Source organism: Microtus oregoni, unplaced genomic scaffold, assembly GCF_018167655.1.
Source record: "Microtus oregoni isolate MIOR12 unplaced genomic scaffold, Mior012 000040F_ref0000088, whole genome shotgun sequence".
Lineage (NCBI taxonomy): Eukaryota > Metazoa > Chordata > Mammalia > Rodentia > Cricetidae > Microtus > Microtus oregoni.
This window is the reverse complement of record NW_024543207.1, coordinates 17,623,331-17,635,704: the sequence shown is the minus strand read 5'-3', so window position 1 is coordinate 17,635,704 and position 12,374 is coordinate 17,623,331. Positions and strand designations below refer to the sequence as shown.

General features: G+C 40.4%; 1 protein-coding gene across 2 annotated transcripts in view; it reads right to left on the bottom strand.

Annotated features, from left to right (window-relative positions):
* Positions 1-278: 278 nt before the first annotated feature.
* The window catches only part of LOC121433586 (zinc finger protein 58-like), a 20,976-nt gene continuing 8,880 nt past the window's right edge, over positions 279-12,374 (bottom strand). For both annotated transcript variants that reach the window (XM_041632068.1, XM_041632069.1), the window contains 3 exons: positions 9,965-10,091; positions 8,791-8,886; positions 279-5,168 (listed from right to left, as the gene is read on the bottom strand). In XM_041632068.1, coding sequence (XP_041488002.1) covers positions 3,724-5,168; positions 8,791-8,886; positions 9,965-10,091 — 1,668 coding nt within the window. In that variant the 3' untranslated portion in view covers positions 279-3,723. The remainder of the gene's footprint in view (positions 5,169-8,790; positions 8,887-9,964; positions 10,092-12,374) is intronic.

The window sequence follows — 12,374 nt, the reverse complement described above, 5'->3', positions numbered from 1 at the left end:
ATCCTGGGTTATGCTCAGGGAACTGCACACCTTATAGAGATCTTTGTGTCCCATGTTGATTGCTTCTTTATTCTCAACTGCAAATAACCTGAATAAACATGTGTCCATGAACATATTATTAGAAAAAAATTTCATGATTATGTGTTCATTACACACACACGGGGGGGGGGGGTGCTTTTACCTCTACAATAGTATAGCCACAAAATGAACAGAAAAATGGATAGACATCAACTGTAGTTGAAGTCATGCAATCATGATGATATAAACTGCATATTCTACCTAATATGTTGAATCTTGAAAGTAAAACATACATGTGAAGAAATGCATATGTGGGTTCAGTGTGTAAAGTAGAAAAGAGGATGCAGATTAACTTTTTGGGGATGAAGATGGATTTAAAGCAAATAACGAGCGTGGGTTGTGAACGAGGACTTAAGGCAACTGATTTTCAGGTTCCACCTTGGCCATGGATTTTAGTTTTCATGGGGTGGTACAAAGGCATAAAATATATTCAGTGCAGACAGTGCCAAATCCAATGTGAATGCCTCAGGTTCTGTTCTGAATGTCCGTTCTAACTGTACAGAGTTCAGGATTTGTGGTGCAAGAGACTTTCTCTTGGGCCAACAATCAGCTCCCAAATCATGACAGGGGACTTAGTATTGATGAATGATTGGTCATACCTTAAGCTCATTTCTTGCTAGCTTTTATTATTTCACCATTTCTGTTCATCTATGTTTTGATACGGCGTTATTTACTGTTCTTTTTCTGTATTTATTTCCTGCTGTCTCCATAACTGTCTGCATGCTGCTCAACTTCTGACCCCTGAATGCCCCCCTTTCTTCCTTATCCTCTTCTCTTCTCTAGCCTAGACTTCTCCTATTTATTCTCTGTGCTTGTCAGCCCCGCCCATTGCTCTCCTGCCTAGCTATTGGCCATTCAACTTTTATAAAACCAATCCCGTATCTTAAACAGGCAGCAGAAACAAATGTTTACAAAACAAATGCATTGTAAACAAAGACACCAGACACAAATGTCACACATTTGTTTTACACAGTTCAAATAATCTTGCACAGCATAAACACCTTTGTAACACACTTTTGGCTAGTTAAAATAATATTCCACAACAAAGTAGTTGTTAACAGGTCTTGTTAATTTTCACATGCAAATGTTTTTTATTTCAAACTCTAGGGTTTTTTTTTTTCCAGGTTCTGGTATCACCCTGGACCATAAATTATTTCTTAACCTGAGGAGGTGTGGGAATAATTAAGACAAACTCAACAATTTTACAGGAGACAGATTTCAGGGATCCTTCATGAAATCCTGAATTCACATCCAGAACAATCTTACCCACATTTGTCCTCCTAATAGTTTACCAAAACGTAAAGTGAGGGGGAAATTCATTAGCATTCTGTTTCCTAGGTAGCCGGGGAAATGACTGTGGTCACATCCACACCCTTCTATGCCCATTTTGTCACATCTACCTATCGATCTTCCTGCTATGTCTACTCTGTCACACAGACTGAATTAACACCTCTTTCCCAGGTGACCTTCCAAATTACAAAGGAGCAGAATATCAGCATATCCTGACCACTCGCTTTGGATGGAGTCAGTTTGTCTCACTATCGAAGAGCTAGGTGACCACTAAAGCATGGCTTCTTGATAGCAGCAACTTCTTGGGTCTGCTCTGCTTGCTAGAGGCAAGCAAGCGCTCTCGTTTAAAGGAGACTTCCTAACTCAGCTTTAGCTGTAAACCTTACAGCTCTTTTAAAAGGTCCTGCCATGAAACACTTAAACGGTGTTGATGAAAAGCTGAATGCATGCTTTTTGATCTTCAGCTGTAGCAGGAAAAGCTGTGCCGTGGAGAAGCTGCTGTTCAACTTTCCTCTGTTGTACCCATGGCAAAGCCTAGAGGAAACAAGGTGAATCTGGCCGCATCTCATCTCTGCAAAGCCATCCCAGTCTCTTTCCTGAGGTTACACTGATGCAGGCCTTAGTCCTCAGCATCTGAGCCCTTCTGGGAGTCCTCTCATTTGCTCTGTCGTGCGGCCTTCCCAGTAGGATGCTGACCCTCTGGAAATGACAGCCAAATTCATGTGCTGTAATCTCTGCTGAAACAGGTTTGGGCATGTACAAAACCAACAAGCTTTACAATCATATTTTTTTTGGAGAATTTAATACACGGATGTTACATCGTTTATTTAAAAGTCCACATTCCTTCACCTCTTATTTCTTACCCTTGAAAATATGTTACACTCACAACTCACTGGGCTTTTTCTTTGTTATTTCTTCAATGCACTTACTGTTTCCTCAATGTTTGGGGGTATAGGTGAGTTGACTGGAACCTGGAAGGTAACCAGATTGTCTCCCTCAGAACTCAGCAACTGCCAACAGCTCCTCCACTGAGGTCAGACAATGAGGGGCTGATGCAACCACGCTTGTCGTATGCTGTGGTTCAGCTTATATTAGTGTTATCCACGTAGTCATAGTCATAGGGTGTTCATGCATTAATTGGTATTAACATTTCTATCAATGTTTCACTGTTCTAGAAATGTCTCAACATTTCTACTGCTTCAGGGCACACATCTTCTGTACCTGGCTCTGACATTCTTTCCAACTCTTCTCCATAACTTTTGGCTTCAGATGTGTGCAAGGGAAAACACAATGTGTGATGCAGGTGTCACCTATGGATTAGGGCCTCCACAGAGGAATATTCTCCACACTTTGATCATTTTGCATCTGTGTAGTCTTCTCCATCTACCACACAATTAATACATTCTGGTGAGGGCTGAGAGGTGCCTGACTGTGGGTATAAAGTTGAGAACTTGGGTTCATTTAGTTACTGTCCACTCATTAGAAGGACAGCGTCAAATCCTCCCTAGGAGTTATCACCACAAGTTTATCACCAAATCAACATCACATGAGTTACAGTTTGTACAAGGAACTTCAAATGCAGTCAGAAAATGATTGGTTACCCCAGAGCTTTAATGCCATTGTTGCTCTATGGGCACTGCTGTTTTTCTCTGAGGCACAGCAGCTGCACCTGAAACTATCACTACCTCAGCCGATGGCTGCACCTCTGCAGCCACAGCTGCTGCCTTGCTGTGGATGTCTTAGATGGCAAGAGCATTCATGCTGTTTTATCTCTGTCTCTGTCCTTTTATATAAGCAACAAGGATTCCAGAGTCAAACATGGGATGAAAAACTGCTAGCTCAGCTATATTTTAATTATACACCAAGAGGAGATATTGCAGGAGCATGAATGATTCCACTGGGAAAAACAATAGTAAATATTCAGATCTCAGATTCCGGGCAACCAATGGACAAAGCTCTGACATGGTAAAGATTTAGTGGAGCATTTATAATTACCGAAGATAGAGATTATTAATAAAGGCAAGTTCCAAACACATTGCTTGAATAAACTGTTGGAAGTTACAGCAAAGAGAAGTCTCTATTCTTCTCTGATGACATTCTGATACGATTAACTTAATATTATCCATATGTATTTATTTCAGTTGGATAATACCTGATTTGTTGACAAAGACTTTCCAAACAAACACTTCGCACACTCACGAAGTTTGCAGTCAGAATGAAACATCTGATGTGTTTTAAGGTTTGAAGAAGTAAACTTTTTAAGACATTTGTTTGACTTCTCCCCCGCATTAGCTATATCATGTGTTGAATAAGGATATTGAGATTAATAAAGGCTTTGTTACATTCCCCGAAATTTTAGGGGTCCTCTTCAGAATGAAGTTTTCTTTTATGTCGTACAAAGGATGAAGGCGAAGAAAAGCATCTGTCACAGTATTCACACTTGTAGGGTTTCTCTCCAGTATGAACTCTCTTGTGTATCCTAAGGGATGAGTTAAGATGAAAGGCTTTGTCACACTCTTCACACTTGTACGGTTTCTCTCCAGAATGAATTCTCATGTGTCTCCTAAGGGATGAGTTACAATGAAAGGCCTTGTCACATTCTTCACAATTGTACGGTTTCTCTCCAGTATGAATTCTTTGGTGAACCCGAAGATCCTTAGAATTTAAAAACCTTTTGCTGCAGTGTACACAGGTATAATTACAGTCTTCAGAATGGATTCTCTGATGGCGTCTAAGGATTACAGATGAGCAAAAGCACTTGTCACACTCTGTACACTTGTAGGGTATCTTTCCATTATGAACTCTCTTGTGTCTCCTAAGGGACGAGTTACAACGAAAGGCTTTGTCACACTCCTCACACTTGTAGGGTTTCTCTTCCATATGAACTCGCCTGTGTGTCTTAAGGGATGAGTGATAATGAAAGGCTTTGTCACACTCCTCACACTTGTAGGGTTTCTCTCCAGTGTGAACTCTTTGATGATCCTGAAGATCCCTAGAATAGGAAAACGATTTGCCGCAATGTACACAGGTGTAAGGACTGTCTGCTGAATGGGTTGTTTGATGTCGCCTAAAGGATAAAGAAGAGCTAAAGCTTCTGCCACAGTCTTCACAGTCGTAGATCTTGTCTTCAGAATGTATTGTTTGATGTCGCCGAAGGGATGAAAGCAAGTAAAAACATTTGCCACACACTTCACACTTGTAAGATTTCTGTCCAGTATGAAATAATTGATGCTCCTGAAGGTAGGTAAAAGAGGAAAAAGTTTTGCCACACTCAGCACACTTATAGGGATGCTCTTCTGAATGTAGAGCTTGATGTCGCCGAAGGGATGATGTGAAGCAGAAACACTTGCCGCACTGCTCACACTTGAATGGTTTCTCTCCAGAATGTTTTCTTTGATGTTGTCTAAGGTATGAAAAAGAGAAAAAACATCTGCCGCATTCTTCGCATTTGTAGGGTTTCTCTCTAGAATGAATCCTTTGATGTTGCTTCAGCATTGAAAGATAGTAAAATGATCTGCCACAGTCTCCACACTTGTAGGTTTTCTCATCAGTATGATCTTTCTGGTGTATAAAAAGTGCTCCAGGAGTATTGAAGGCCTTGTGACATTCTGTACACGTGTAGGGTTTTTCTCCAGTGTGAAGTCTCTGGTGTGTGGAAAGCGCTTTATAAGAACTAAGGGCCTTACCACATTCTTCACACTTGTAGGTTTTAATCCTTTTATGAATTCTCTGGCATTGAATCTGTAGTGAGTTATGATCAGTGGCCTCGGAGAAAATGCTATCATCTTCGGGTGTTGTTCCTGTTGAGCAAAAGTTAGAAATTATTCTTCATACTTACAATGCCTATCATTTAAAAAGAATACATTTATTAATACATAATGAAGCAGTGAAAAACTAGTCATTTCACAACTTAGAGGCACGAAGTATAAATGATAAAATATTGTAGGTAGAAATGATCTATACCTTTAGTAGAATAATAAAACATCCAAATAGAAGATAGACATAATGGCATATAATTCAAAGATAAATAGCTAAGTAAGTTGCAAACGCATTTAACCAAGAGAAATTAAGCCATTAAAAAAATAGAGATTGTATATTGCAGGATACCCATGAAATTATAACACAGCTGAGTCCAGGAAAAAAAAACTTCATTTTGACTTTGTGAATTTGAGACATAGTGTAATACAAACTTTTTATCCTTCATTTATAATTTTACTTTGGGAGTACAAAAGATATGCTGCACACGTAGACAGTCTACATAAACACGAAATTTATAGTTCAAATTCAGGACAGTATTTTACATTTTATTTGAAAGACAAGAAAATATACACCTGAAACATAATGAGTCATGCAAAAACAAAACAAAAAACCTTCAGATTCACCTGTGCTTAATGTAAATTTGGTTGAGACAATATATTTGTCAATAAAGAGATGACAAAATTACTTCTTTCCCTTTTTGTTTGTTTTTGTTTTAGAAGATAAGGTTTTTCTATGAAGATCTTGCTCTCCTGTAACTCACTATCTAGACCAGGCTGGACTCAAACACAGTATTAGAAGGAGAAAAACATTTCTACCTTCCATTATCCAGTCCTCTGTACCTGTCATCAGATCTCTTTTTATACAATATGAATATGTGATGTGGGAGTGTCATATATCAATCTGTTGATTTCATTGGCTAATTAATAAACAAACTGCTTGGGCTCATAGCTTAGAACATAGGTGGGTGGAGTAAACAGAACAGAATGCTGGGAGGAAGAGGAAGTGAGCTCAGACTCCACAGCTCTCCTCTCGGGAGCAGACGCCTCAGAGAGACGCCATGCTCCTGGCTCCTGGGCAGACACACGCGATGAAGCTCCGACCCAGGATGGACGTAGGCTAGAATATTCCCGGTAAGCGCACCTAGCTGTGCTACATAGAATATTAGAAATGGGCTAGTCCAGGTGCGAGAGTTAGCCTAGAAGAGGCTAGATAGAAATGGGCCAAGCAGTGATTAAATGAATACAGTTTGTGTGTTGTTATTTCGGGCATAAGCTAGCCAGGCAGCCGGGGTGCTGGGGACGCAGCCCCGCCGCCCTTATTACTACAAATATGTATTACGCTCATCATTAAAACTGATGGGTCAATGGCTACGCAGAATTTTCTGAGAAGAGAGAATGTTAGGAGGAAGAATGGCAGAGTGAGAGGAGTCGCTAGAAGATGCAGGGAAAAAAAAGGAAAACATACTATATTAGAAGAAGGAACTGTCACGTGACAGAGGGTAGATAATAAATATGGGTTCATTTAAAAAAAAGTAAGAGCTACCTAAAAATGAGCTCAAGCTATTGGCTGAGTATTTACAATTAATAAGTATCTCCATTTCGGGTATTTGGGTGGGGTTGTTGGGACAGAAACCTCCGCTCATAAATGGCATTCCAATCTGGGGCACACCGGACTACATAAGGCATGAGGAAGCTCAAAAGAACTTCTCACGACACAAAAGCAGAGCCAAATGCATCTTGTTAGTCTTCTGTCTCTCATGTGAGCTGCAGTACAGATGTGCATCTCCTGACAGCTGCCTACGGATTTGAGCTACCAGCTTGAGGTTTGAGATTTTGCTCATGTAGACAGAAAGGGTTACAGATGCTCAAGAAAGATAGACCCAGACGTAAAAAAAAAAAATCTTTAAATGGAATCCATGTGGTACTGTGTTGTCTGTAGATTTTCTGACTGCTAATGAAGGAAAGAGAGCTGCTAAAACTGACAGGATTGAGAAAACTGCTGGATTAAAGCAACCGATGTAGTTTTATCATGTCTTGATTTTAAAAGGAAAAAGGAAGTGAGAGAGGTTATGATTTTTTCCAACAACATGAGTATACTTTTACTACAATAAAATTAAAACCATTCTTTTTAATTAGACAAAAATGGGGAAATGCTGTGGAATAATGTTTCTGTACACTGTGAAGATGTGTTGATTTTATTGTTAATAAAGAGCTATTGGTCTATGGCTAGGCAGGATTCTTGTGGTTGACCAAATCCTGCAATTAGCAAGGCAGAGTCAGAGCAGTGACCTGGACACCCAGAAGCAAGAGGTAAACATGCCATAGGAAGAAAAGGAACTGCCATGTGGTAGAGTATAAAAAAGACATATGGGTTAAATAAAATATAAGACCTAATTGATAATAAGCCTGAGTTGTCATATGATAGTTTATAATTAATATAAAATCTCTATATGGTTATTTGGGATTGGCTGCCAGCAGAGCTGATCCATAAAGTTGCCTAAGAAAAACACTGCCTAAACTCATCAGTACTGATCCCATTAAAAAGCTAGACTAATGAAAAGATACACTGAAGACGTTTGAGAATCAACAGGAGACCTTGAGAAGAAGTGATCACAAGATATTTTCATCCAACTGGAGTCATGGTAATATTAGTCATAATGCTTCTTATAGGTCTAGAGATAGTGGGAAACCTGATAGTATCTGAGATTAAACATTTTACTGGTATTGATGTACCTGAAAACATCAGATTAGACACATATAAGTTTATAATTTCTTTACCAAGTTGTTACTGCTTATATATCCAAATACCAGTCCTTGTACATGATAAATTAACTAGAAAAAAAAAAAGCCCTAAAAAAATCCATGGAGCCTTACAAGTCACTAAAAGGCTTAAATCTACTGTCAGGAAAGAGAGTAAACACTGAACCCATAACTGGTTTGATGGGCTTCCTGAATCAAAAGTGTAAGGCCTTGCAAGTTGTCCTGTCATAATCTTCCTATGTCTAATTGTCATGACCTGCTGAAGCAATTGGGGGAAAAAGCATTGAAAAACCCAAAGTGCCTCTGTTAAATTAGCATACCTAGAGGCCCACACATCCCCTTTATATGATATGCTAATGCTTTGATTCTTCCCTAAGATCAGTGGGGAATGCACTGCCCAAAGTGCATCTGGTTCATCTGAGTTTTATCCAATGCTTCCAACCCCCAATTGTTCTGACCAACAGAACTGACACTGTTGAGCCTTCTGTCCCTGCCTGCCTCTCTGTGATAGAATTGTGGGTTTCCCTTTATTAACTCATTATGGTCACTTTTCTGTAGAGATCTTTCTTGCTTGAGTCTGCTCTCAACCTCTGTAAATAAAAGACTCTTGGTCTTTACAATTCTGACTTCTATTTCCCTGAGTCTTACAGTACAAAGGAGGATCAACAAAAGGAAAAACCTTGGAGGTCACTGTAAGTAGAAGCATAGCTTGTAATTGGGGAAATCCAAAGCTTAAGAGACTTAAACCCTCATAAAACTGAGACACCAGCCTTGACAACAAATACAAGGAGAGACCTATAGAATGATTCCCATGGTATTATGATTCAAGGTAAATGGGAAAGCCTCACTTTCTGTTGGATCTCAGGATATCAAGTCTGCCCCTGAACCCCTCATTCCTACACACCTGGGTGCACGGTGGCTGCTGCTTGTCTCTCCCCATCTGAAGGCTCTGGTCTTTGCTCCAGAAATGTCACCAGGTGTGGCTTAGGGACAGCAAGACCTGTGTATAGATAAAGAGAAGAAGTTGTTAAGTGTTCTTTTACTCAGAATTGACATGTCCCTTCTTGTACATGACTTGTAAGGACAGAGATGAGGTGACAAATGATTGCAGACAATCAGTTCCTTAAGTGTTTTCAGACAGGATCACTGCTACATGTGAAGGAGCCAACAGCACCCAGGGTCTGAGTTTCGTTTCAGGGGAAAAAAACAGTAACTTAGAATTGTAACACAGTTCACATAAAAAGTAAGCTCCACCTCTCACGCCACTGAATTTCTAAAAGTCCCTCTAGAGTCAGGGAAAGACACACCCATCTCGGAGAGGTTAAACACAGAAAGAAGTAAACAGTGTAAGCAATCTTCCTGTTTTCATTATTTATTTTAATTTTTCATATGCATTGGTTTTTTCTCTGGATGTATGTCTGTATGAGGTTGATTTGTTTAATTAATCTTCATCAATAAATCATCAGGAGTCAGATATCGGCTAAGAAACTGAAAGATCATAAAAGTACCAGTGACGTCCGACCTCTTCCATCCCACCATCCAAAGGGCAGAGATCCTATCTCAGCCCAGCTTTCCATGTCCTGTTCCCCTCTCTACAGTCTTCCATATCTCTATGGTCAACTGGTGGCTAGTTCTACCCTCTGACTCCAATCAAGCTTTATTTGTCAGGATACAACACAATTAAAACATCACACAGCAGGAGGTTGTCAGACCTTGGGTTTACAAACAGTTGTGAACTGTCATAGGAGTGCCGGTGATGTGGTATTTCCTGCCTGGGCTCACAGGGCAAACAGTGCTGTAATTAATATAGTTTCTATCTGATTATTCACATCTGAGCGGCAGGAAGGAAAGTGCAGTTTCCTTTTACTTAACGATCTTCTAGAAGAGCAGTCAATGTTCTTAACAACTGAGTCATCACTTCAGCCCTGAAATAATATTTAACATAGCGATGTCCTTAATATTTTTGAAAACGAAGGATATGAAACTGACTGTTGAAATGCTCCCATGAGAAACCACACAAAGTGAGGAAGCTACATGTTGATGGTGAACTAAGAAGTCACTATAGAGGAGATGCTCACCCAGGAACTCAAGGTGGCTGTAATTCTCCAACATCACATCCCTGTACAGATTCCACTGAGCAGGCTCCAGACATTCTCTCTCTTCTGGAGAGAACTCAATGGCCACATCTGAGAAGGACAACATTTCCTGAAATAAAGATCAGTGAATGATACATTAATTTAATTAAAACCATTAGTAATTTAAATACCAATTTGCATTGAGCTTGATAGTTATCCTATGAACTGAACCTAGCTAGGGCCAATTTGCAAAGAGAAAAATAATTGAAAATATTCCTACCAAGACTGCCCTGTAGCCAAGTCTAGGGGCATTTTCTGAACTAGTGACTCCTATGAGACAGCACTGCCCACTATGGTGATGCCTGCACTGGGCACGCAGTTCTACATGGTACAGGAAAGCAGTCTCGGGGAGTCAGTAAGCAGTGTTCTTCTGTGGCCTGTTCTCCACCTCACACCTCAGGTTCCTGCCTTGAATTCTCTCAGTGATGGACGTGGAGTTGGAGTCTAAAATAACCTTTTCTTCTCCAAGCTGTCTCTCATCTCGGGCTTTAGCACAATAGGAACCCTCAGACAGGCACCACGGATTTGTCCAGGATGAAAGAGAGCTAGAAATGTTCTTACACAGGTAGTAATATCCTCAGACATGCCTGAAGTGGTCACATGAGCTCATACTGAACATCGATAGTAAAGACAAGGTAAACAACCCATAGCCCCAGTTGGACACGATACATTTGAGAAAGACATGTAAAATGAATGCATCCACAGAACATGCATTTATTGCCATGTGTTACTACATACTACACATATATGCATTTCTGAATTGAAATATATCATTTAACCATGTATCACCTCATTGCAACTTCTCTCATGTACCCCAATAATCTGTCTCAGATACTTGGTTCATTTTCTCTATTATTATTGTTACACACAGCCCATAACTGTAGATATCCACACTGTACGTACCTACTATATAAATATGAATGTTCAGTGTTACCTTTGTGTATATTTGGGGGACTTATCACTTGTTACTGGATGAAGAGTGAGTGGGCTCATCCCTGTGGAAGACTAATTCTCCTCTCTTAGCAGTCCTTATGTGCCTATACTTCTGTTACCCAGCAGACTGCCCCCACCCCCCCACCCCCGCAGGCGATCTTGTGCCACTGCCATTGTTCAGGGCTTGTTCAAGCAGTCATACTGTCGGGGTGTCATGGGTGCAGCTTCCCTTCCCTTTCTGGAAGGCACAACCTCACGACAGACTTCCTGGACCCTGGCTCTCATGATCAATATGGACCCTCTCCAGATATATTCCCTGAGCCTTCTGCACAGGAATTGTGGTGTGGTGTATCTACTGGGTCAGGGCATCACAAAACAATAGTTCTCTGGATTTGTACATTTTAGTTTTCTGTAATGCTCTCTGTGCTGCAGTGAGCAGTGTCTTTAACAGGCAGTAACAGCTACACTTCAGTGTAGGTCTAGGAAAAGCATCTGGAATGCAGTTAGCAACTGTGATGGCTCCAGTATGCTCTCCTCTGTAACTTAAGAACTAAGAAGTCATCAGAGACAACTGCTGCTAATGCCGAGATGTGGGAGGCACTGGGGCAACTTTAGGGATTTAATGTCATACTGCTCATGGGTGTGGTTCATGGGAATAACAGCTAAGCAGGGCTATTTATTGCTTCTCTGCCTTGGAGCTCACAAAGCACCTTCCGGCAGTAAGAAAATTCACCCTTAGGCAGAAGACCTTCAGGCCAGTACCAGCTCCAATTTCCTGAGTCTTGTGTCTGAAAGGCGTGGCGTTTTCAGCATTGGGAGGGGGCAGTAGCTTTATCATCACAAGACTTTCAGGACAACTGAAATATATCTGCAGTAAAGAATGACTACATGGGGGCTGGGGAGATGGCTTAGACATTAAGAGTGCTGGCTGCTTTCCCAGAGAACTGAGTTCAATTCCCTCTAACCATGTGGTGGCTCACAACCATTGGAAATGCATTTCAGTGCCCTCTCTGGCCTGCAGGCATACGTGCAGGCAGAACACTGTATACATAATAAATAAGTAAATGAATAAATAATAAATTTTTGCAAAGACTCAGAATGACTACATAGAAAAATGTCTTTAAATAAAGTTCAGAGTTGAGCATCAATGAGGGAGCCACCAAATCTTGAAGAAACAGGCAAAATGAAGCAATTTGGTGAACAGAACACCCAGTAATTTCTCATGAAAAAACAAACAGAACTGTTTTGAAAGCTTCTTTGTAGCTTGTATAGAATGTTACCACCTTTAGAAGTGAAAATAAATAGATCCTATGCTTTTATTAACCAGGTCACTAGTTCCTCACATGAGGGTCATGACCCCTTGGAGAAACCTTCAACTAAAAAAGTATTTACAACAAATAACTTTGGTAAAATCACAGAT